Here is a 24824-nt window from a genome sequence, read left to right as displayed (position 1 = left end):
TTCTTCTATTTGGGCGGAGCCAAGTGCAAATCTCCCCCACCTGTTAGAACTCTTTAGTCTGACCTCTGTGGCAGGACTCCAACCAGCCCTTTCACCCTCTTTTTTTCCTCTCCCTCTCCCTCCATTTCTCTCTCTCACCCACCTTCTCAGATAGAAAACCACTCACCATCTGTCTCTGTCCTGACTGCACACGTCTCCCTCTGTTCCCTCCACATCACACTTGTTTCCTTTGGCACCTGCTCTTCCAATCCCTTTTCTCGATGGCTTTATAAAACCTAAGAAAATCCCTCCAGTCACAGGGTACAGCGTCCACAGGGCCTTCGTGAATCCACATCATTTCTGACTGTATGGACGCGCTACTTGACATGCTGTGAACAGGACTGTGGGGGGGGGGGGGGTTGGTTCTTTAACGTTGTTTTACATTTCCTGGTAGTGTACCAAATGACAGCCGGTTCTGCAGCATGTATAGTCTAACCTGACTGTATATCCTGTATGAAGTCCTATGGGCCTGGTCAATAGTGCGTATCAGCACTATTAGGGGAATAAGCTGTCATTTGGTATGTAGAGCCTGTCCCTCTTGGTGTGTGATGTAATGACACTTTGCTACAGCCCTGTCAGAACAGAGACAGGCAAGGCATAACTCTGATTATTTACACAAGACGCAACACGACCAGGTCTGTCCATCAAAGAGCAGAGAACCCCCAGAACCCGCAAAATTAGCTGGTTTATTTCAGGACAGAACACATCACCCACTCTGTCAAAACAGACCTCCACAGACGACTGCTATAAGGTAGCTACGAGCTCCGAAAGAGTTTAGGGAGATATTTTTTGGGGTTCAATTTCACGTCACAGAACATCACTCCCAAGTTCTCCTCACCGTAGTTCTTCTCTAATGTCTTTTCATGGGATCAGTGTGACATGTTATGAAACACAACTCCAAGTTAAGATGGAATATCCCTCAGACTCTCCACCAATACAGCTCCCATTTCCCCCTGTCCCCCGCCCCCCTCTCCTCCCAAGCTCCTTACCGTGGTCTTTAACCAATGGCTTCCCTCGTCATGGGGCCACTGGCCGAGACAACTGTATTACCATGATTTTTACCATTCATCCGATGGACTTGTATTCATGAGATAGAGACTTGGAGCTGTCTGCCATCGATGAAAGAGAAGAGGGCAGGGCCAGGGAGGGGTGGGGGTTGCAGGGCCGGAGGGGGGGGGGGGCAAAGCGGGAAATACATTGTGGTCACTCACCAAATAGCAAGTAGGGAAAGAAAACATGTTACAACTGACCACATAAGGCTTTGAAGGGATCTTACGGGATGAGCTGCGATGTGTGGTAAGGAGGGGATGAAAGGAAAGAGTAAAAGAGAGAAAAAAGACATAGAGAGAGGAAGAAAGAAAATAACAAAAAAGAGAAAATAAACAGAGGAGACATGATTTAAAGAGCTGCGTGACTCTGGCCATTGTGGCCAACCTGGTTCCCCTCCTAGTCCATCAAGCTGGCTAAACCAATCAGCCCTGACAGTGGCCTGGGACTCCACCTACCATCAAGCTGGCTAAACCAATCAGCCCTGACAGTGGCCTAGGACTCCACCTACCATCAAGCTGGCTAAACCAATCAGTCCTGACAGTGGACTGGGATTCCACCTACCAGCTTGAATTTAGGTGGAGCTTAACCAATCATCCCTAACAGTGGCTTAGGACTCCATCTTCGATCAAGCTGGTTTAACCAATAGGCTCTGACAGTGGCCTGGGTCTCCACCTACCATCTCTGTGATGAATTAGTCTCCGTAGGCTTTTGGTGAAGAACACCCCCTCATCAAGGCAACGGGCCAAAATGTTTTTTGTTCTTAGACTTCCACTGTCCTCTAAGACCTTTTCTATTTTATGGCTTCTGGTTTTCCAACGCCCTGCAGTTCTCCTTTCATGCTCTTACAGTAACTCTGAAACTACAGGCTATTCAAAGCTTTGGTTGCATGACACCCTATTACAATAGTGGAAGGCTTTTGACCAGGACCCAGTGGAGTAGCATTCAGGACACCAAATGTCTGAACTGGACTAAATACCAGAAAGAAGGGACAACACACACACACACTGTCTCACACATTACCTCATGGATTTCCCCCATGTACTGTACAAACTGCTACAGCCTTCTGTTCTGCAGTCCGGTTTGAGGCCCCGGACATCTAATCATTCCTGCCTATTTGTGATGTCATAAGCCACTAAGCCTGTTTGGTTTATTTGGAAACGGGGGAAACAGGATAACATGACGCAGATGTTGTGGGTCATTGGTTGATGGTTGCCGGAAGGTTTGATTATGAATTAATTTAAACCCTGTAACAACCTGGTTCCTTTCTGCCCCGTTGTATGACAGAAGACAACAACACCATGTTCCAAATGGTAAGATTAACTACATAGGGAATAGGGTTAACTGCATAGGGAATTGGGTTTACTACGTAGGGAATAGGGTTTACTACGTAGGGAATAGGGTTTTCTACGTAGGGAATACACTGCAAAAAATATCTGTCTTATCAAGTATATTTACCTTGTTTTCAGGTTAAAAAAACTAACCATCCTTAAAATAAGGTAAATTTTTTCTTAACAAGCTATAATAAACCGCTTAACTACATAGGGAATAGGGTTAACTACATAGGGAATAGGGTTAACTACATAGGGAATAGGGTTTGCAATGTAGGGAATAAGGTTAGCAATATTGGGAATTGGGTTTGCTATGTAGGTAACAGGGTTCATTATGTAGGGAACAGGGTTTTCTATGTAGGGAATAGCGCTTGCTATATAGGCAATAGGGTTAGCTTTATAGGGAATAGCACTTGCTATGTAGGGAATATGGTTAACTATGTAGGAATTAGGGTTAAAATGTAAAGATTTCTGACAAAAAAGTGTTTTGAAATGTGTTAGGCATAGCTTAGTTTGTATCAAATATGTTCAAGAGAAAAGGTGTAATCATGATTTAATAAAAATAATTGACCCTCATTTTCCATGTCCCACCACTGTACCGCATACCTTTAGCACTGATTAGCTTGTGGGCAGTGGTGTAGTGGTGCCCAGAGAAGTGGGCTTACAGTGGTGTAGTGGTGCCCAGAGAAGTGGGTTTACAGTGGTGTAGTGTACCCGGAGTAGAGGTTCCCCCCCAATATTACAGACAGGTCAATGTGACCCTCCTGGAAAAGAGTGAAATGATTGTATCCTAATTTAGTTAATTGGTGTTTGGTAATGAAGGGCCTACTTTGTATCAGCAACACTGACTCAATGACGAACAAGTAAATCATAAGAATACAACTGATGGTGTGACAAGTGGTTCTAACTCATTTAATTTACAATAGTCTGTTATATTAATGGTTATATTAGAATACACATTAAGTTCGTCACTGTTAAAAAACGTATTATTGAGAAGCAGAATTCAGATAATGCTGATCCGTGTATAGATTGATTATTCGTCAATGTATTAGTAATGCCTTGGGGCTTCTGTAGGGGGATCGCAGGCGCGCGCTTTTCTTCCTCATTCAATACAGACGAGTGAAGGCGAGAGCAGCGTCTTGTGTGTTTCTTAAACCTTCCCGCTACTTTTTTCCCTTTTTAAGGGTACAACATTTGGAGGCACTGCTGAGAGGTTTGGTTTGAGGATCACCCCTGAGCTATAAGTGGAGTCCTTGCGTCAAACATCCCGTCAAACAACTCAGATATCAGAGAAGAGAGTTCAGCAGAGCGGTGGAAGTGGACTTCGGACGGACCTGGCACCTTGTATCCTGAAGTGAGCAAAACTGCCTACTAGGGTGTAGCAAAAGCCAATTAAGTCAGATAACCCTCATTTTACTGCTTATGATAAAATGGAATCCGAATTGGAGAGGCTGCAACTGGAGGTTAAAGGAGCGTTGTACAAACTGACCATCGAACAGCTGATTAAAGTATGCAATGAACTGCAGATTTCAGGACCAGTGAAAGAACATGTAACAGGTAAAACTCGCAGCCAAGTGATTTCACATGTAATAAAGTATCTTGAACGGGAAGAGTTGGCCGACCTAGAGGATGAGGGTATGTCAGACCTCCTTAGTATTCATGACATAATAGACAAAATCGATTCGGCAACAAACGTAAGTGAAAGCGAAATCTCCAGTCAAATTGAGCCACAGGAAAACCTCCAGAAAGAGGTAGAGGCGCTAAGGCTGTCATTGAAAGAAAAAGAGAACGCGATGTATGACTTAATGAAAACAAACATGACCACCCCTGCCAGTTTCATCAAACAAGGAAAGAATTTGACCCCAGCAACCCCTAATGGCTCCATGTGGCGCAAAGATTTTAAAATATCTGGCCAGATAGGTGAGCCAGGGCAAAAAGATAAGCTGACGTTTTCTAGCCTGGCCAAACAAATTGAAAGTGGGCTCAGCAAAGGCTACCCAGAGTCAGAGATTATTGATGCTGTAATCCGTGCTATCACACCAGGCCTGCAGTTACGAAGTTACCTTGAAGGGAAAGATAAACTATCACTGCCTGCCCTTCGTAGGATCCTCAGGTGTCACTACCAGGAGAGAGGTGCCACAGAGTTATATAAACAGCTCACTTCTGAGGTTCAAAGCAGTAAAGAGACCCCTCAAAACTTCTTGCTTAGGGCAATGGACTTAAGACAAAAAATCCTGTTTGCTTCTCAGGAAGCTGATTCAAGTCTAAAATATGACCCGGTACTAGTTCAGAGTCTGTTTATGCATACAGTTCTAACTGGCCTTCAGAGTGACAATATTAAAGGTGACCTGCAGCCCTACCTCCTCCAGACAGATACCTCAGATGAGCTGCTGTTGGAGAAACTGAACATTTCACATGCCAATGAAAAAGAGAGACAGGACAAAAAGAAACACTCTGCCCCATCACGTGTAACTAATGTGAATACAGTCCAGTCAAGTGAAGCTCTGGTGGAAAAGAAAAGTGCCGCCTCACAAAGCCCAGCTTCACTTCCCCCTGATCTGCTCGCTGAAATAAAAGAAATGCGCTCTGACATAGTGCTATTGAAAGACTTGAAAGCTGAGATCTGTCAAATCAGGGAAACAATCCAAAGACCCGCCCCTGCACCGCCACACTACCTTCCACCAAGCAGAGAACCAGCAACTGTGCCCTCTCCTTACCCAGTATTCTCACCCCCCCAATCCTCACCTTATCAGACTGAGTCAAATGAAATGCCATATTTCCACCAGCAGTCACCAGCAGCAGTGCAGGAGTATCGACCAACATTCGGGCCTGGACGGATGAGAGAGACGGCCCAGTTCCAGCAGAGGTTTGCACCGCAGAGGTTTTACCCAGCGCGACGCCCTCAGCCAAAATGTCCCTCATGTACTCAAGCAGGTGAGGAGTACTGTCAGCATTGCTTTAGGTGTGGAAGCAGTGAACACTTCAGAGCAGGTTGCAAAGCACAGAGACCTGTAGAGCCCGCTCGGAGAATCCCTTTAAACTAAGAGGGGTTGCCCCCACGGGACATGGAGCAACCAGCGGTATTGATAAGTCCCAATTCTGTGCAGGCTGTAAAGAGGAGAAAGGAAGAGAGGAACTAAAATGTTGTTCAGTTTGTAATACCACTCTATACTGCTCAAAGGAGTGTCAGGTAAATCATTGGCAAACACACAAAAGATTTTGTAAGCCATATGTATGTTCAGGTATCAAGAAGCAGACAACTCAGTCACGAGATAGAGTCAAGTACAAGAAAAAGGGGGCTTCAGAGAAAACACCTACTGTAAGTGAGTTAGTGGGGAAGAAGTGTGTCATTTGGTGTTTCCTGCACAAACAGAAAACCCAGGCACTTTGGGATACAGGTTCACAAGTTTGTGCTATAGATGAGGTATGGAAAAAAAGCCATTTACCTGATGTTCCTCTCAGAGACGTATCAGAACTAGTTGACCCTTTGCAAATCGAAGCAGCCAATGGAACAGAGATGCCGTATGTCGGATGGCTCGAAGTGTCCTTTAAACTTACTGCTGGTGATGATGAGCTGCTAATACCCATGCTAGTGTTAAAGGGCAAACAACAACAATGTCCCATTATTGGCTTTAATGTCATCGAGCGTCTTGTCCTAGATAGCCTGCAAGATCAAACAAAGTATGTGGATAAAGACAACCTTGTGAAGGCAGTAAGAATGGCTTTTCCTCACCTCAGGAAAAACAAAGCAAAGACCCTTATTAATGCAGTGCGTGTAGGACAGACATGTGACTATAATGTGAAGACAGCAAATGAGAGAGTTAGTGTGCCTAAGCATACCTCCATCCAAATTGAGTGTCGAGTACAGGTCCCACTTTTCAGAGAGGATAAGACTCTTATCTTTGAACCTGATGATAACCCACGTTGGCCTGAAGGACTAGAATTTTGTGACACTCTTGTGTCAGTGAAGGCAGGGATGACCCCAAAAATTATAGTCACTGTGCAAAACCCTACAAGTCATGACATTATGCTGTCAGGAAGAACAGTCATTGGAACTGTACAGTCAGCCAGATCAGTGTACCCTGCTAACATATTTAAAACAGATAACCTACCAACTGCATCTATTCACCATGTCCAGGCTCAGATTTCTAGTGAAAACACCCCTAGCCAAGAACAATGGGAACCTCCTGTTGATTTGACTCACCTTAATGAACACCAGAGGCAGACAGTTGGTCGGATGTTAAGAGAAGAGTCAGAGTCATTCTCCAGGTCTGATAATGACATAGGTTGTGCAGAGAATCTGCAAATGGACATTTCACTAAAAGACGGTGAGCCAGTGTCAAAAACTTACCTCTCTGTTCCAAAACCTTTATATAGAGAGATGAAAGACTATTTACAGGACTTGATAGCACAAGGGTGGGTTGAAAAGTCGACCTCTTCCTACTCCTCTCCAGTTGTTTGTGTCAGAAAAAAAGACGGTACCATGCGCTTATGCATTGACTACAGGGAGCTCAACAAGAAAACCCATCCAGATCGCCACCCCATCCCCAGAGTACAGGACATTATGGACACCCTGGGAGGGAACACCCTCTTTTCACTGCTGGATCAGGGTAAGGCGTACCACCAGGGATTCATGGCAAAGGGAAGTAGACATTTGACAGCTTTTGTTACCCCATGGGGCTTATATGAGTGGGTTCGGATCCCGTTTGGACTCATGAATGCTCCTGCCGTATTCTAACGTTGCATGGAACAATGCTTAGAAGGCTTAAGAGATGAAATATGTGTGCCATATCTCGATGATGTTCTTGTGTTTAGCAGAACGTTTGAGGATCATGTCAGTGACGTCAGAAAGGTGTTGCAACGCTTGAGAGAGCATGGGATAAAACTGAAACCCAGGAAATGTGACCTGTTTAAGACAGAAGTGCGATACCTTGGGAGAATTGTGTCTGCTGAGGGAAACAGAATGGACCCTGCTGATACTGTTGCGGTAAGAGCCCTGAAAGACAAGCAACCAGGTACTGTTGGCGAGTTGAGAGCCATTTTAGGACTGTTGAGTTATTACCGGCAGTATATCAAGGATTTTTCACGTATTGCCAGCCCCTTGTATGATTTGCTCAAAGCACCTGTCGAGACTGAGACCCTGAAAGATAAAAAGAGAAAGTGGCAAACAAAACGAAACAGTAGAGGAGTTCCGTCCAACACACCCATTGAGTGGGCTAATGTGCATCAGATCATATTGGAACGGTTGATAGACTGCCTCATTCAGCCACCTGTTCTGGGTTTCCCAGAATTTTCCCAGCCATTCACCCTCCATACTGATGCTTCCAATCAGGGGTTAGGGGCGGTATTATATCAAAGACAGAATGGAAAGCTACGTGTGATTGCTTATGGCTCACGTACTTTGACTGCAGCAGAGAAGAATTATCATTTGCACTCAGGCAAGTTAGAGTTTCTAGCCCTAAAGTGGGCGATCACAGAGAAATTTCGTGACTACTTATACTATGCACCATTCTTCACCGTCTACAGTGACAATAATCCACTCACCTATGTGCTGTCCACTGCTAAACTGAATGCGACAGGTTGTCGCTGGGTAGCGGAGCTGGCCGATTTCCATTTCACAATAAAATACCGCCCTGGTAAAGAAAATATTGATGCAGACAGTTTGTCCAGAATGCCTTTGGATGAAGAGACATTTATGAAAGAGTGTTCAGAGGAAATGTCATATGATGTGATTGGAGCAGCGTCCCAAGCAGTGGAAAGTCAGGACGAGTCCAGCGTATCTTGGTCCATGGGCATCTCAGCTGAATGTGAAACACTAGCTACAGAGACAATACTCAGTCCACTAACAGCAGGACAAGTTAAAAATGACCAGAGGAATGACCCCGCTGTTGGACCTGTGGTTCAGTTCAAACTGACAGGAGATAAACCATCAGGTCACGAACTAAGACAGCTCAGCCCACAGATCACATGCCTTCTTAGAGAGTGGGACAAACTGGACATGAATGAAAACGGTGTATTGTACAGGAAAACGACAAACAGAAAACAACTAGTGCTTCCAGAGAAATACAAAAGCACTGTGTTAAAGGAACTTCACGACGAAATGGGCCACCAAGGCGTAGACAGGACTACGTCACTGATACGAGACCGGTTTTACTGGCCCTATATGCAACGAGAGATAGAGGATTATGTCACACGGAAGTGTGCATGTCTCAAACACAAGAAACCAAGCCGTGAGACGAGAGCCCCGATGAGAAGCATTGTCACCACTCAACCGTTTGAACTTCTTGCATCTTGAGAAATGTAAAGGTGGCTATGAATATATTCTTGTAATCATTGATCACTTTACACGTTTTGCCCAGGCATACGCCACAACTTCAAAATCAGGAAAAACAGCAGCAGACAAAATATTTAATGACTATGCACTGAGATTTGGCTTCCCCACAAGAATACACCATGATCAAGGTGGTGAATTTGAAAACCAACTGTTCACACAACTGAAAATGTACTGTGGAGTTGCTGGGTCAAGAACTACTCCCTACCACCCCCAAGGGAATGGACAGGTAGAGCGGTTTAACCGAACATTACTTCAGATGTTAAAGACCCTTACGGAGAGACAAAAGAGTAACTGGAAAGACTCACTGAACAAGTTGACCTACGCATACAATTGTACCCGCAGCGAAGTGACTGGATTTTCCCCCTTCTACTTACTGTACGGACGCTCCCCACGGTTGCCAGTTGACATGTTATTTAGTTTGACTTCAGAACAAGGAAACTGTAATCACCACCATTACATGGAAAAGTGGAAGCAAGGCATGGAAGAAGCCTACGAGATCACAAGAGAGAATGCTCACAAAGCTACGATCAGAAGTAAGAGATATTATGACTGTAAAGCTAAAAGCTCTGTGTTACAGCCTGGAGATCGTGTTTTAGTCAGGAACATGACACCTCGTGGGGGTCCAGGAAAATTGAGGAACCATTGGGAGGATACTATCCACACAGTTGTGCGCCAAATGAGTCCAGACGTTCCTGTTTATGAACTCAGACCTGAGAAAGGAAAAGGGAGATCAAGGATTTTACATCGTAACCTTCTCCTCCCATGTGACCACCTGCCACTCGAAACGACAGTGCAGCCACAAGCAAGGAAGAGAAATGTGGAGCAAACCGAGGAAGCAGAGCAGTCGGAAGAAGAGGACGATGGGGATGAGTATTATCCAGTCTCATTCCAGCAGCAATCTGAGTTTCGCTCACCTGAAACAATGAACCCTGTGTGTAGTACACCTCCGGAGCCCGAATGCACACAGACTGAGGAAAACATGCCATCTGAGCCAGAGAGAGAACAAGGAACGACGAACCAAATGGAAACCTCACTGGAGAGAGAGGACAGTTTTGTCGAGAGTATGTCTTTGGAGGAAGCTGTCCCCTTGCTTGTTTCAAGTGACCCAAGTGGTGAGGCGCTCCAGCGGCCCAGACGACGGCACAGACAGCCTAAAGTTTTCACATATGATAGGCTTGGCTCACCAACTTGCCACAACATTAGGACATCACAACAACAACACTGGATGGTTCCGTGGACATACGTTGCGCAGCCACACCACTTCCAATACTTCCGGCACTACGCGCATGAAAGATAGAAATTGAACTGAGCAAATGCAGAGACAATGCACATTCAAATGGACTGTGGTTACACTCTACATATACATTCATGCGACGCTGTTGCAGTGAATCACACCACATTCATGGACCTTTGTTAAAGGAGAGTGTAATTGACTTGAACATGAACAGAACTGTTAACGAGGTACTAACGTGTCTAAGTGGACACAAAACAAAGACCAAAAGAGGGAACAAAGACATTAAAAGATATTGGGTACTTACCTGTGCTTGAAAGAATATATGGAAAGAGTTCCAGTCTGTGATAGCGCACTATATAAGATGCGTTGTAGCAGAAGTGTTGATCTGAAATAACCGTGCCTTGTGTGTTGATTAATAGTGTATGACTTAACCCCTTTCTTTGCGCTTAAGGTCATAGGTTACATTCGGATGTTGGGGACAACATCTATTTTGAGGGGGAGTATGTGACAAGTGGTTCTAACTCATTTAATTTACAATAGTCTGTTATATTAATGGTTATATTAGAATACACATTAAGTTCGTCACTGTTAAAAACCGTATTATTGAGAAGCAGAATTCAGATAATGCTGATCCGTGTATAGATTGATTATTCGTCAATGTATTAGTAATGCCTTGGGGCTTCTGTAGGGGGATCGCAGGCGCGCGCTTTTCTTCCTCATTCAATACAGACGAGTGAAGGCGAGAGCAGCGTCTTGTGTGTTTCTTAAACCTTCCCGCTACTTTTTTCCCTTTTTAAGGGTACAACAATGGCACCTTCATTCATAGCAAATAGCTTCTAAGTAATGAATAATTTGATTGTTAATCATAAACATAATAATAAATTATGTGTCAGGCAGTTTGATAGAAAATATGAAGCCATTTTCATCAAATACAAATGACAAAATTATATTTTGTATTTGAAATATATATTAGAAATACATGTATCATAAATACTGCCCATCCATGTCTAACACCATGTGGAAACCATGTCTTAGAACTACCCTAACCTACCCAGTTTCTTGCATCCTAACCAGAGGTTTTATAGTAAATAGTTCACTTACTTTACTGTCCACAGGTCTGGCCAATCATTGTTGTCTATTAAAAAAAAAAACATACCGAATACTCAGTAATGAAAGAGCAAATAAGATGACCAATTTAAACCACAACAAGATTGTAATATTGTATTAACAAAGCAAGCTATGTGTTGTATGATCCACTCTTGGCTGAAAGGTTTTAAATAAGAAATATATCTAACTGGCTACCAGTCCTAATGTCAGCTTTTCCCACTATGTATTTTCCAACTGAACTAGCTACCATTTCCAAAACTCAAAAATTGTCAACAGTAAAGTTAGCTAGAAAACGTTAGCTAGCTATCGCAGTTAACCAAGGAGTACTGGCAAACCGCCACATTGATTTAAGGCAGAAATGCGTAATTTACGGATATACTGTGCGGTACAGTCTGTACCACTGGAGGTACCAAGTCCTTACCATGGAAGATCCGGTTGCTTTCGAAATCTGTCAGTTTTGTCTGCTGCTCAACTACTTTAATTTGGTTGGACAAATGACAACGTTTTTTCATTTGTTATTTTCATAATGTATTTCGGAAGTAACGTTAAGCCTATCGAAATATAATTTTGGATCGGGGAAAACAAAACCTGAATATTCTGTCAGGCAAAAATATTTGACTGAAGTGAAGTAACATAAGGTTCTAAATAACCAGCCAATCAGAGCTTTGTCATACGTCGGTCTCGGGCATATGGGCGGTTTATGAAATCCGCGTTTTTTCCCTAGTGTGTTCTTGTGAACTCGTTTGACGTGGCCCAAGTACGGTTCCAATCCAAAGAACGCAAGTTACCAAGAACGCCTAAAATGCCCGGATGTGTACTTGATCCGCCAATATTATCGAGGATGCATAGGTTGGTGACTTGTTCAGCGAGAACGCATCTGATATCCAAGAAGTAATTTCAAGATTTCAGGAGAGAAGGTAAAACTCCACAACTGTAGTAAGTTTGAACCTTTATTATTTAAGGTAAACGGTACCTGTAAGTCAACATCTGATTTTTTTTTTTTTACAGGAAATGTGCATTGTAATCGCTGAATATTAGCTTATTTTATTTATGAAACAGCTAATTTGTTAATTTGCTTCGACTTTATCGATCAGCTAGCTAACGTTATTCAGTACAGTGGAGAGGCTAGTTAACATTAGCTAAGTTAATTAATTACAGTACCCGTAGAGTGGGGCAGCTTTTTTAGAATTGCAGTTGATTTTCACTTTCAAAAAACTTTCATATACAAATGTCATATCATATGATTATGGCTACAACCTTCTGCTGTTCATATTCACATTAATATTTTATTCAGGGACTACGAGGAGGTTACAGCCCTCGTAGAGTGGAGGGGTATAGGCTCTGTGCACAAGCGTATGGACGAACTTCCGCTTTAGCCAGATGTCGGCATATCATTTTCCGGTTTACTTAAGCGCAATTAATACCATATAGGACCAGATGTTTACTTCCTATGTCAGTTGTTATTTTTCAGTTTCGTTGTGAAATGAGGTTACAGTAGTAAAATAAAAGAGGAGACCTGTTTTGGTGCTTTTTTGAGGCTATGGAATTTTAAGCTTCATTCAGGTTAGAAGAGGCTGAACGAAGGTTCATTTACATTGCTATGGGGACGCGCTAGCGTTCCAGCTCAGCCAGTGTTCTTTAGCCGTTTTCGAGGCTAGGGTGAATTTTTATGCGTTCTATTGTCCTGCCTAATACTACACTAAAAAGGAACACGTCGCTAACTAGCTTAGCCGATAGCTGGCCGGCACACCACAGTAAACTACTTACCCTCATAGTAGTGCAGATAACTCGATACGTAGAGTTTGAATCCCTTGTTCCGCTTGCTTGTTGGAGCAGGGGACCAGGCATCAAGAATTCGATGGACATCACTAATTATTGCGGAATAGCCAAGTACACATGCATCTCAATCCAGATAGGCACGTTCTGTCCTCACGATCTTGCAAGACCATTCTCGCAAGGACGCTTGGCAAGAACGTTCTCAATGACACAAGTACGTTCTTAGCGTACTTGGAATTGATAAACAGACATTGTTTATTGGTCGTTTTTGAAATGTTACTTTTGTAATAATTACGCGACTGGCTTGTATGATACTGTTTGCATGCTTTATCACAAAAATATATTGTATATTGCATATACGTTCACTGTACAATCATACGCATCAGTAAGAAGTCAGTATAAGCTATGCCCACTGACAAAAAAGTGGGTAGGAAGCGTATACTTGCCTATACTCTCCACTAAACCACTGGTAAGAAGTGAGTGTACGCAATGGCAGCTGACAAAAAAGTGGGTTTACGGCGTATGCCCTCCACTACACCACAAGTTGTGGGCGACCTAGAGCAAAACCAAAACAAGCTCTTTGTTCCAGGGACTCTTCTGCATAGAACATATCTTTATAATTGATTTAGATTTTTGTGTAGCAATTTCTTTATCTGTAAGTGCATGCGAGTTGGGCCTCATTTGCAGACGCCTCATTTGACCAGCCAGAGGCATAGGTTCAATACACACACACACACACACGTCTACATTGTCATAATGCGTATTATAGATTAATAGATCAGGGGATATATCTTTTTATTTTGTTGGTCAATTTGAGATCCGGGGCTATAGCCCTGAATGCCCAGGCCTAACGACGCCACTGGTATTCCAGCTACACCTGACTTACCTTTTGGTGGATAACACGGCGTGTAACAACAAAACTAAACAAATCCAGGTCTTCGAGTGACTCTCCTGATTCCAACCAGAGTACGTATGAGTTTGTAGCTTCAACAATTTGGTCGTGTTGGTTGTTTACAACAACCACTGATGACTCCAGACGGCATTGACTATATCAGTGCTCTGTGCATATGACAGAAGAAAAAAAATTATTGCGTTTTTCCCCCGGCTCTCTCCTTTTGATTGATGTATACCAAACCGTTCAATAATAACGTATATGTGTTTGTTGTCTCTTCCAGGCACTCTACCATGGCCAAAACAAACCCGCAAATGACCGCATCCTGGTAAAGCATTTACCGTAATGGCTGATACCTGCTGATTCGCCAAGTTCTTCTGAACACAGTAAAAAAAAAATTGTGGGGCTACCACAAACACAATGGATGTGGGGACTACAAACATAACAAGAATGAGGCGACTCAGAGTAAGGTGACCACATCCAAGGAATAGGGTTTGCTATGTAGGGAATATTGTTAACTATGTAGCTGGGTTCGCTGTGTAGGGAGTAGGATGCCATTTGGAAGAAACACACTAATAGAATCAACTCCCCCACAGAGGTTTATTTCACATCACTTGGCCTCTTTAATGTGATTTGCATGGGTCTGCTGTCTGCTTGAGGCTCCACTGTCCACCACAAATGCTTTGCTTATTATTAAAGGGTAAATTCACTATTTTACAAGTTGGTGCTTCATCGCCTGAACATATTACAGTATGGGCCTAGATAAACTGTAATCCATGGTTTGGTTTTCTTTAAACAGCCATTAGAAACTTCAGATACCCTTTGCCACAACAATCTTAATATATTTTTTGTGACAGTCAAATAAAATTATGCATAATCAAAGTGAGTAAGAGTCTGCTCAGAATGTTCACCACAGTGTAAAAAGTCTGTTAGGCTGGCCGGAATGTTTACCACAGTGTAAAAAGTATTTGTGAGGCTGGCCAGAATGTTTACCACAATGTAAAAAGTCTGTGTGAGGCTGGCCAGAATGTTTACCACAATGTAAAAAGTCTGTTTGAGGCTGACCAGAATGTTTACCACAGTGTAAAAAGTATTTGTGAGGCTGGCCAGAATGTTTACCACAATGTAAAAAGTCTGTGTGAGGCTGACCAGAATGTTTACCACAGTGTAAAAAGTATTTGTGAGGCTGGCCAGAATGTTTACCACTGTGTAAAAAGTATGTGTGAGGCTGGCCAGAATGTTTACCACAATGTAAAAAGTATGTGTGAGCCTGGCCAGAATGTTTACCACTGTGTAAAAAGTATGTGTGAGGCTGGCCAGAATGTTTACCACAATGTAAAAAGTTTTTGTGAGCCTGGCCAGAATGTTTACCACTGTGTAAAAAGTATGTGTGAGCCTGGCCAGAATGTTTACCACATAATGTATAGGCTCTGTGTGAGGCTGGTTTCCTGGTTTCTAACCCCAGCAGGACTAATGGGATCAGCAACACTGTGCTCTATTGACTGGCTTAACTCTGTCTTAATCCATCCTCCGTGTTCAGCCGCTCTGGTCCTACTCCCTCCCTCTTTACCTCCCTCTCTCTCCCCCTCTCCCTCTTTTTCTCCAACTCTCCCAATCCCCCTCCATCCCTCCATGTCCGTCTCTCTTCCTCTCTCCCTGGGCTCCTGCCTCTCTGTCCCCCCCTCAGCCTCCCGCTCTCATTCTTAAACACACAAACTCGTTACGCTAGCTTCTCACACATTTGGTTACCTGGAATCACCACATCCCCCTACAAACGCAACTAATTTTCCCTAGGCCTGTCCGACATGTGGTCCACAACTCCTCACACAAGGGACCAGGGTGGTTTGTAAGATCCCCCCCAACCGCCCCGTACCCACCCTTACCCACCTTCCCCTAACCCAAGAAACCAGACCACCTTCCCCCCTGCCTGCTGTACTCTCTCCTGACCCTCCAAGGCTTGGGCACAACGCTGGTCCTCAGAGGTAAAGCTTGCGTGTTTTCATTGAAATGTCCCCTTGTGTGTTTTGGCTTGAAGGGGCTCTGCCATTAGCATGTCTTGTGTGTGTGTGTGTGTGTGTGTCTGCAGTGAGCAAATGGTCTGGATCTCAATGCAGAGACTTTGCCCCATAACCTGCTCTGCAACTCGCCCGGCTGACGGATGGTGTGTCTATTCAACCACGGATCCACAGTTTAACCCAGCGCGGACCATCTGTACATCATCATTCATTCATAAATTCTCCCTCAATCCCACACTGTCTTTCACTTCTCAACTGTGGCAGCAGTTTATCTTCCCTTCACCATGCATAACGTCAGCTCTTCACAGTTGTCCTCGGTGGCCCGGTGGACTTCACAAAGGGGGCTGGCTGCGTTGTTGGATTATCACACAAGCCTGCAGCCGCTCCATCTCGCAATTTCCAAATGTTGCTTTTGTTCTGAGTGAATAGAGAGGTTGAGAGGAGGCAGACATCAGAGAGTCCCACAGTGCATCAGCATTAACACAGACAGTCTTCTACGGGGCTGCTCCATGCCAAGGTGGTGTCGTGTTTGGGTGTGTGCACATACGTACGTGCGTGTGTGTGCTTGGGCCTGTGTGTAGGAGTGCAAATGTACATGCGTGTCTGTTTGGCTGATACATCTCTCACCTCTGTGCATAAATGGACTGCTTGGTTACAGTGTCTGTGGCGGCTGTGAAAGAATAACTGGAGCCTACAAATCAATATGACTGATTTATTTATGGTTGTATTGACCATTTATCCATTAGAGGTGATGGAGAGCGAAAGAGGGAGAGGAAGATCAACCTGAATAAGACTGACTCCATGCTGTTGCTCATAATATTTTGTTTTATTGGGAGAATGCATTTCAAAACACAAATTAATCTTAAATTAAAAGTTAGCCTTCATAAAATTGTACAATCAAGTATATCAATTGAAAGTGCAAATTCAGGAATCTGCTCAGTGTTGGACTGCAGATAATAATAATGATATTATAATATTTTGGAGACAGCATTATTCTGTCTTGTATTAACTTTATGTATTAGTGGTCCTGAATAAAACCCTAATTCTTGAGAATAAATTGTCGCACTCTGAAACTGATCCATATAGGACCAATCAATAGTGAGGAAACAACAATCAGTACAGGAAGGGAATCCAATCTGTAAGTGGCTTACATGTTAAGGGTCATGGTCGGCAAATTAGCGTGCTGATGGGTCAGTGGGAAAGGTCGTGGCCTACAGGAAGAATGGTCATGGTTCAGTTTCTGCAGGCATAGAAACACAAGGTCAGAAACTTTGGCAATCTTCCTAGTTGTTGTAGTATTCTTTATCATCATCATCTTTGCCGTTCTCATTAAAATCATCATCTTAATCATCACACCATCATTGTCGTAGTCAACATCATCATCATTTTCGTAGTCAACATCATCATCATTGTCACAGTCAAAACCATCATCTTCATCACCAGGCCATAAATCTCAAAAATGGCCTGGTGTAATACTTTATAGGCATAAATCTAGATTAGATGGATATGTGCTAGACAAGTATGTCCATACCATCTGCTGGCTGATTTGCTGACCTGGAGGTCATTAAAGAAGTGTGTATTTCCCCAGCTCCAGTCCTAACAATATATTCATATAATGTGTTACAGCTTTGATTTATTTTATTTCAAAATCAGACCACTTAGATGTCATCATGGTAAACAAATTGCAGAATGCATAGGGATATTATGATTTGTGTTTCTGGGGGTGACTTAACCCTTTAATGTGATTTGTAGAAGTCTGTTAAAATGTACTCATGATGCAAACAGTTCTGAATCTCTGGAATGCAGATATTTCCACATTGTATAGGACTGGCTGGTGCATGGCTAGGCTGACATAGAGACAGACTGAGCACCAAGTTGTTTCCACCTCCATTACCCTCCTATTGATCGTGGAGGATTTGATGTGTTAATCCTTCTCCCTGGTGAGAGATTCCAGTCTTCGGAGACATGAAATCTAAACCTATACTCTTACCTTGAGCAGAGAAAAAAACGAATCTTGAATGTAATCAAGCAGCGTTGAGTCCGACAAGGCCTCTCATTCACCCCCAGTCTCCAGAAAACCCTTTGATGAAGTAGCGCTTAGATTTCACATAAACGCCTGGATACCTTTCAGAGAGCATGCTAAGCACGTGGGTTCTTTGGGGATTTAGGCTGCTTTAATGTCTGTTTTCAGAGCTCTTTGCTGGAGTTTAAGTCTGACACGTTAGTTGAGGGGATGGTAGAGTTTTGCCGCGCCACACAAGACTTGACTTTACATCAAATCAGAACAGTGTGCGGGCTGAAACACGATGAGATGCAGGAAAAGTGCTCAAATGCTATGCAAGTCTTCCAATTAAACCAAATGAAAGTAGATGAAATATGTACACAGCTGTTTGAGCAACATTACCTGCATTTACTGTAATAGACTCAAACGGATTTGAGGGCTGGAGGAATGAAACACGTTGGCGAAGTCAAACACGTTGTACAGTATTTGGCTAGACTTTCCCCGCCATGCTTCCCATCTGTAGAGCCCAGACTAGACTACCTAACATGACAACACTTCAAAATAGTAGACAGATGTTAATTATTCAGGGACTGTTTGAAGAGTTGATGGATGCACTTCATTAACTCGCCTCTTCCATCTGTCTTTCAAATGTTCATTTCTTTTTTTCCATCACATCTGTTGCTTAGCACACAGCGCAGTTTCCATGGGCTGATGTGAAGTGTTTTTCAGAGAAGGAAAGCTGGTGCAGTTTACATGTCTGATGAGTTGCAAGGTAAATACATGGGAGAACAAGGGGCCCAGAACGTCTTTGCCATTTGTCTGCTTTATGTTTTGCTGCCAGCATGGCTAGACACCTTAGTTTGTGAACATGTTTCCTAATCCTTTAAGTCCCATGATATTGTGTGTGAAATGAACTGTTGGGTAATGTCATTAAAAAAACATTGTGTGTGTGCAATGCTTGCATGCCTTTGGGTTGGTTCTGAGAGATTGCTCCAGTTCGTTTAAAGCTTGTGCGCTGGGACCTGTTGTTTTGTTCAGATTCATACCACATCCTTTTCTGGCCTTTGGGTTTGTGGTAAACATTTACAGCCAGTCAGGTGGATTATTGCTCTTCCTTTCTAGGTTTCTCTGTTTCTTTCCCACCGTCGTCTCTCTTCCCCCCATCTCTCTTTCTATCCCTCTGCCAATGTGTTGACACACCACGCGATGATGATTGACTGTGATTTGCATGCATGCTTATTTGCAAGGGAAAGTGTCTGCAAATTCTGTAACCAGATGCAACCTTTAATATACGTCAGGTTGCGTTTCTCCCCACAGACATGTCAGTTTGACGTGGTGCAGATTGAGCCGCTGAATGATCTACTCTCTTGTCCCACCTCGTTCCCGCTCTTTGTTTTGACGTGGCTATCCTTCTCCTTGAAACCACCGACATGCATCAGTGCCAACCCATGCCTCTTATTTCCCACTGACATATTTCGGCCAGAAGGAAATAACATGTTGAAGTATGCATTTTTTCTTCAACTTACATAGGACTCCACCTCGATCGTTGACCTGTTTGTTTCCAGGTACAGGAAATCCGCACATCACACACACACACACACATATATTCACGTACGCACTGAAATGGCTGATGCTTTCCAGAGCCCCCCTATATGATGGCACAGGAGCTCCGTCACCCCTTTCCATGAATCAAAGAGCGGACCAAGGAAAGGTTAAAAGCTCCTGAGGCCTGCAAACACATTTTTCAGGGGGCGGCGTAATAGGATCAGGGTTTCCATAACTCCGATGAAGAGCCAATCCTCCCTCGTTTCTACCCGTTTAGCCTTCAAAGGGAAAGATGGTGTGTCTGTGAACGACTTGGTCAGGGGGTTAAAAGGAAAAGTGCATTTTTTCAGTCGCAAACTCCATTTCTGTAGTGCACTGGAGAGGTTACACTTTAACATAAAGCTCCATTAATTTGTGTCGTATTATCCCTCCTGAACTCTGGTTTGCAGAGGGGGAGCCCAGATTGAAGGGGCTTGATGACCCCATAAAGGAAATGGAATCTGAGTGCAGTTTGAACCTGCCTATCTTTTGCACTGTTGACTGCCTTGAACAATTCCCTCTCATGTGTCATGTTATCTTAATTTACGTCAGACAGAAAGTTCATTAGTTACTAAATACATCCATATGACATTTACTTTTGTTGATATCCTTAAAAGTAATTGGTCTGCAGATGGTCAATATCCTTAAAAATCATATTTGGGTGAAATACCTCATACTTGAGGTTGTGTATGAAGGCCCATGGTGTCATTTTTCACAATAAACTATACTTCACTTCCCTCCCAGCATGGAGTTAGCATCATTAGCTTAATCCAAATTCATGAATTAAAACTATGATTTGTGTGTAACATGATGCCTGTAAATAGTTGGAAATGCAGTTATTTTATCCATCTGAGCTCACAAGATAGCAAACACTGTATTCCCCTTGGGGTGTGATATTGCTTCATTAGATTGCAAATGAGCTAACTAGCTAGCTAAATGCAATTTGTTTGTAACGTGATGCCTTTGCATGTTTGGAATTAAGAGTTAATTTATCCGTCTGAGAAAACAAGAAAGTACAAGCGACATTCCGCTTTGGGCATAAAATAGACAAGGAGTGGAAATATTTGTGAACAAAACCGGTAGACATTAGAAGTAACAGGGCAGTTGAAAATAAGAAATGTATTGTGAATTGTGTCATGGAATTACATTAACTCCAGACTGGAAAGAAGCAGAGAATGGTTTATTGTGAAACATGACACCATGGGCCTTCTGAAAAATTATATATTTTGGGGAAAAGACATTTTGAAATATAGCGTTTTTTGCAGCTCAGAAACTTATGACGCAAATTCTGTTTTTGAAAATTCTCACGACACAATTCTTGTCCTTGAATTTTGAGAATTCAAATACAGAAGGGAGAAATTACTAAGTTTGAGTCGTTACATTGTGTTTCATTTACAAAAGTTTCATACATTTTCAGAATGTATCAAATCATTCTAAATTGATTACTGGGCCAGATCTTGCTCCCATGCTGCCATTTGACCAACACTGGTCTAGGGAACCCCGTTACAGGAGCGTATACACTTTGACCTTGGCTCTGCAGCATCGTTTGTCATTGTAGAGAGAGGTCTGGTAGTAGCTGTATAGAGGTCCACTGCAGGGGGGAGAGAACGATGTGTCAGGCAAGAAGGTGCACCAGGTTAGTCAGACATCTGCTGTTGAGAAAGACCTCAGCATGCTGCTGGTTATGACAAGCTGGCCATGTAATATGGGCCAGATCGAGTGGTTAAGTAAACACAGAATAGCGGAGGGACCCAGGGGATCATTGTGTGTGTGGAGTTCCAAAAGGAACCTCAACCCTAACCCTTTTGGGTTGTTCATTTCCACCCAGTAACGTTTGAAACCCTGGTCTGTGGGACTCACGCCCAATGGAGCATCATAATCAATGCATCTTTAAATGACTGATAACGATCTGGCCAGTTAGTTCACTGCTTTGTTGCTTGTATTGTCGACCATAGCAATCTAATTGTTATTCTACGTACATAGTAAGACTAGAGTAAGTCAAACGAAACCCCGTTAGCCCCTCAGTTGCTGTGGCACCTGTAGAAAGTTGATAACAATGGCAACGACATGAGTGACAGACATTAGTGACATGCAAGGGAGCTGGTTCTGACTGGCTTTTTTCTTCTGGCTATTGTATAATCTGTATCACAGGTGATTAGTTATCATTGCGCCTGGCAGGCTGAATGGCTGTTCTGTAAGTCCCATGACAGGGACATGCGTCTCCCTCATCATCCATTCCCTGCTAATTAAAACAACTCCAGTGTCAGGTGGACAAACGGCGGCTCTCCTGAATGTGGCAGCTCGGATCAGATGACGGCGATGACAGGCAAAGGTGGAGCAGAACCTCAGAGGTGGTGGGGGGGGGGGCTCTGTGACAGTGACAGGTGCCGGGGGGGGGGGGGGGTGACCTTAGTGACGGTGGAGGGGTGGGGAAGAGGGAAGTTCTGCGCTCACCACCTGCTCTCTGAAACCAGAAACCCTTACAATCCACCTGGATCATTTACCTCCACTCACCCGCCACGCCCCACCCCAAGCCTAAAGTCAGGAACGGCCCTGTTACAATGTCCGGCAGTCTCCTGCAAAGTGTTAGGGGAAAGAACTGGATTCCGCTGTATTTAAATATACGGAATAGAAATACAACCTAATACAACCTTGCTTATTACTACAGTACGTCAGAAACGTATTAATCACTGGTCACGTCTACACAGAGCAAAACAAACACACTATGGAAAGAAATAACAAACTGCCATACCTGTGGTATTTATAAGTGCAAGGCTGGAGTTAAGAACAGTCCCAGCTAGTACATGCTTTTCAGAATCACCCCCTGGGGAGACTCATTTGTCATAGCAGAGGAAGACGACAAGTCATAACTTACTGCAGCGTGGGCGGAGCGGCGTGGGCGGAGCGGCGTAGGGGCAACAGTGACAGAACCCACCAAGGGGGTGCAGTTGGGATCTGAACGTAACTTTGGGTAAACAAACACGCTGCCATAGATTGTGGTGTATGTGTATGACTGTGTGTGTGTGGACATGCGTGTGTAATAGGCTGTATAAACACACACGGAGCTGTGTGTTCTGTATAGGTTTGCCATGACGTGTTCAGTGTTAAACCCGAACATGTTGACAGGGTGTGGTAGAAACATAATGAAACACACACACACACGCCACCGATACATCAGGCACAAAGAAACATTTAGGGACAGCTTCAAACACACCTGCTTTCCCCCCTTTGTTCTGAGTTCAGATCTGTCCTTGTCCTTGTACATCCATCAATCCCTCATATAGTACTATAGGCCTTTGTCTATTTGATCCATGCATTCATCAGACATTTGTAATGTGGTCTGGTGCAGATTGTTATCCGTATGTGGAGTCCAGCTCATTATATTTCTGTTTACACTATTCTATCATGTTCATACGTTACAGTCCCTGGGCCCTGCTATACACTAACACTAACCCCATCCCTGGACCCACCTTTACACTAACACTAAACCCATCCCTGGACCCACCTCTACACTAACACTAACCCCATCCCTGGACCCACCTCTACGCTAACACTAACCCCATCCCTGGACCCACCTCTACACTAACACTAACCCCATCCCTGGACCCACCTCTACGCTAACACTAACCCCATCCCTGGACCCACCTCTACACTAACACTAACCCCATCCCTGGACCCACCTCTACACTAACACTAAACCCATCCCTGGACCCACCTCTCTGCTAACACTAACCCCATCCCTGGACCCACCTCTACACTAACACTAACCCCATCCCTGGACCCACCTCTAGGCTAACACTAACCCCATCCCTGGACCCACCTCTAGGCTAACACTAACCCCATCCCTGGACCCACCTCTAGGCTAACACTAACCCCATCCCTGGACCCACATCTACACTAACACTAACCCCAGCCCTGGACCCACCTCTCTGCTAACACTAACCCCATCCCTGGACCCACCTCTAGACTAACACTAACCCCATCCCTGGACCCACCTCTAGACTAACACTAACCCCATCCCTGGACCCACCTCTACACTAACACTAAACCCATCCCTGGACCCAGCTCTAGACTAACACTAACCCCATCACTGGACCCACATTTAGACTAACACTAACCCCATCCCTGGACCCACCTCTAGACTAACACTAACCCCATCACTGGACCCACCTCTAGACTAAAGAATTGTTCAAATACAGGCACTTGTTGTACGTTCAGACACTTGAGCAATTAGCACTTCTCTTAGATGTGTCCCGATTAGCAATCAAGTCATTCAGACTGTCAGTTCTTAGCAGCAAACGCTATGTAGAATATAAGCTCAATTTGCCCGATTAGCGTCTAGCGATTGAGCAAAGCCGCAACACACAGCATGAGCACAGCAAGGGGTGAATTAACAGTCAGAGGTAAAACATTACGACAAGTGATCACAAGGCCTACAATCGCTGCCGTGTGTCCCGACCTCAACACTAACACAGTCCCTGGATCCACCTTCCCTCCCAACCTCTACCTGAACACTGACCCAGTCCCTGGATCCACCTTCCCTCCCAACCTCTACCTGAACACTGACACAGTCCCTGGATCCACCTTCCCTCCCAACCTCTACCTGAACACTGACCCAGTCCCTGGATCCACCTTCCCTTCCAACCTCTACCTGAACACTGACCCAGTCCCTGGATCCACCTTCCCTCCCAACCTCTACCTGAACACTAACCCAGTCCCTGGATCCACCTTCCCTCCCAACCTCTAGTTGAACACTAACACAGTCCCTGGATCCACCTTCCCTCTCAACCTCTACCTGAACACTAACCCAGTCCTTGGATCCACCCCCCCCCCCACCCAACCTCTACCTGAACACTAACCCAGTCCCTGGATCCACCCCCCCCCCCACCCAACCTCTACCTTAACACTAAGCCATTACCCGCCCCACCTGCCCTCAAATCTAAACTAACACATTACCGCACCCCTCCCGTCCACAAGGCCCTGGCAGCCATCTCAGGTAATGAATAATTACTCATTGAGGCCCTGACTTTTATTCTGGCTTGTTTGCATGTCGCCCCTCTGTGCAGCACTTTGGCTCTCTGATGGTGTTAAATATTGATAACCTTCTTCGCCTCTGTGAACTTAACTTTCCGTGCGTTTGGAATCAAGCTGTGTGCAGAGTGGGAGTCTGGAGTGTGATGCTGCAACACTGTGGCACCATGGAGTCAATGGAACTGTCTAACACAAACTCTATAAAGCAACCATCATGTTCTAAAGGTGTGAAGGTGGTTTGACAGGTCAACACAGGTGTCTCTTTGTTCTCTTGCATTTTCTGTGTGTGTGGGTGTGTTGTGGTTGTGTGTGTTTTGGTGTGTTGGCGTGTGGGTGCTTTGGTGTGTTTGGGTGTGGGTGTGTGGGTGTTTTGCTGTGAGTGTCTTGGTGTTAGTGTGGGTCTGTTGAGGATTTGGTGTATTGGTGTATGTT

At 44.2% G+C, this 24824-nt stretch overlaps 1 protein-coding gene and 1 long non-coding RNA gene across 5 annotated transcripts in view; one reads left to right on the top strand and one right to left on the bottom strand.

The window, feature by feature from the left end:
* Nucleotides 1-11749, bottom strand: part of LOC106024293 — a 43526-nt gene extending 31777 nt beyond the window's left edge. The window contains exons 1-2 of the long non-coding RNA XR_002196767.2: nt 11514-11749; nt 11087-11120 (exon numbers count right to left, since the gene is read on the bottom strand). This is a non-coding gene — a long non-coding RNA (uncharacterized LOC106024293). The remainder of the gene's footprint in view (nt 1-11086; nt 11121-11513) is intronic.
* On the top strand, nt 3409-7801 carry LOC117594483. Of its 4 annotated transcripts, none has more exons than XR_004575734.1 (3): nt 3409-3771; nt 5204-5351; nt 6924-7079. XR_004575734.1 is itself a non-coding variant. In XM_034292066.1 (3 exons), the coding sequence occupies exons 1-3, from the start codon at nt 4631-4633 to the stop codon at nt 7242-7244; spliced, it is 834 nt and encodes a 277-aa protein (XP_034147957.1). In that variant the 5' UTR covers nt 4582-4630; the 3' UTR covers nt 7245-7801. The 4 variants fall into 4 exon arrangements, 3 of the variants coding, with proteins under 3 accessions (XP_034147957.1, XP_034147956.1, XP_034147955.1); XM_034292066.1 differs by lacking the exon at nt 3409-3771 and adding an exon at nt 7236-7801 and having other exon boundaries at nt 4582-5351; nt 6924-7027; XM_034292065.1 differs by lacking the exon at nt 3409-3771 and adding an exon at nt 7233-7801 and having other exon boundaries at nt 4582-5351; nt 6924-7027.
* Nucleotides 11750-24824: the final 13075 nt, after the last annotated feature.

This window comes from Esox lucius, chromosome 5, assembly GCF_011004845.1.
Source record: "Esox lucius isolate fEsoLuc1 chromosome 5, fEsoLuc1.pri, whole genome shotgun sequence".
NCBI lineage: Eukaryota > Metazoa > Chordata > Actinopteri > Esociformes > Esocidae > Esox > Esox lucius.
This window is presented reverse-complemented; position numbering and strand designations above follow the sequence as displayed.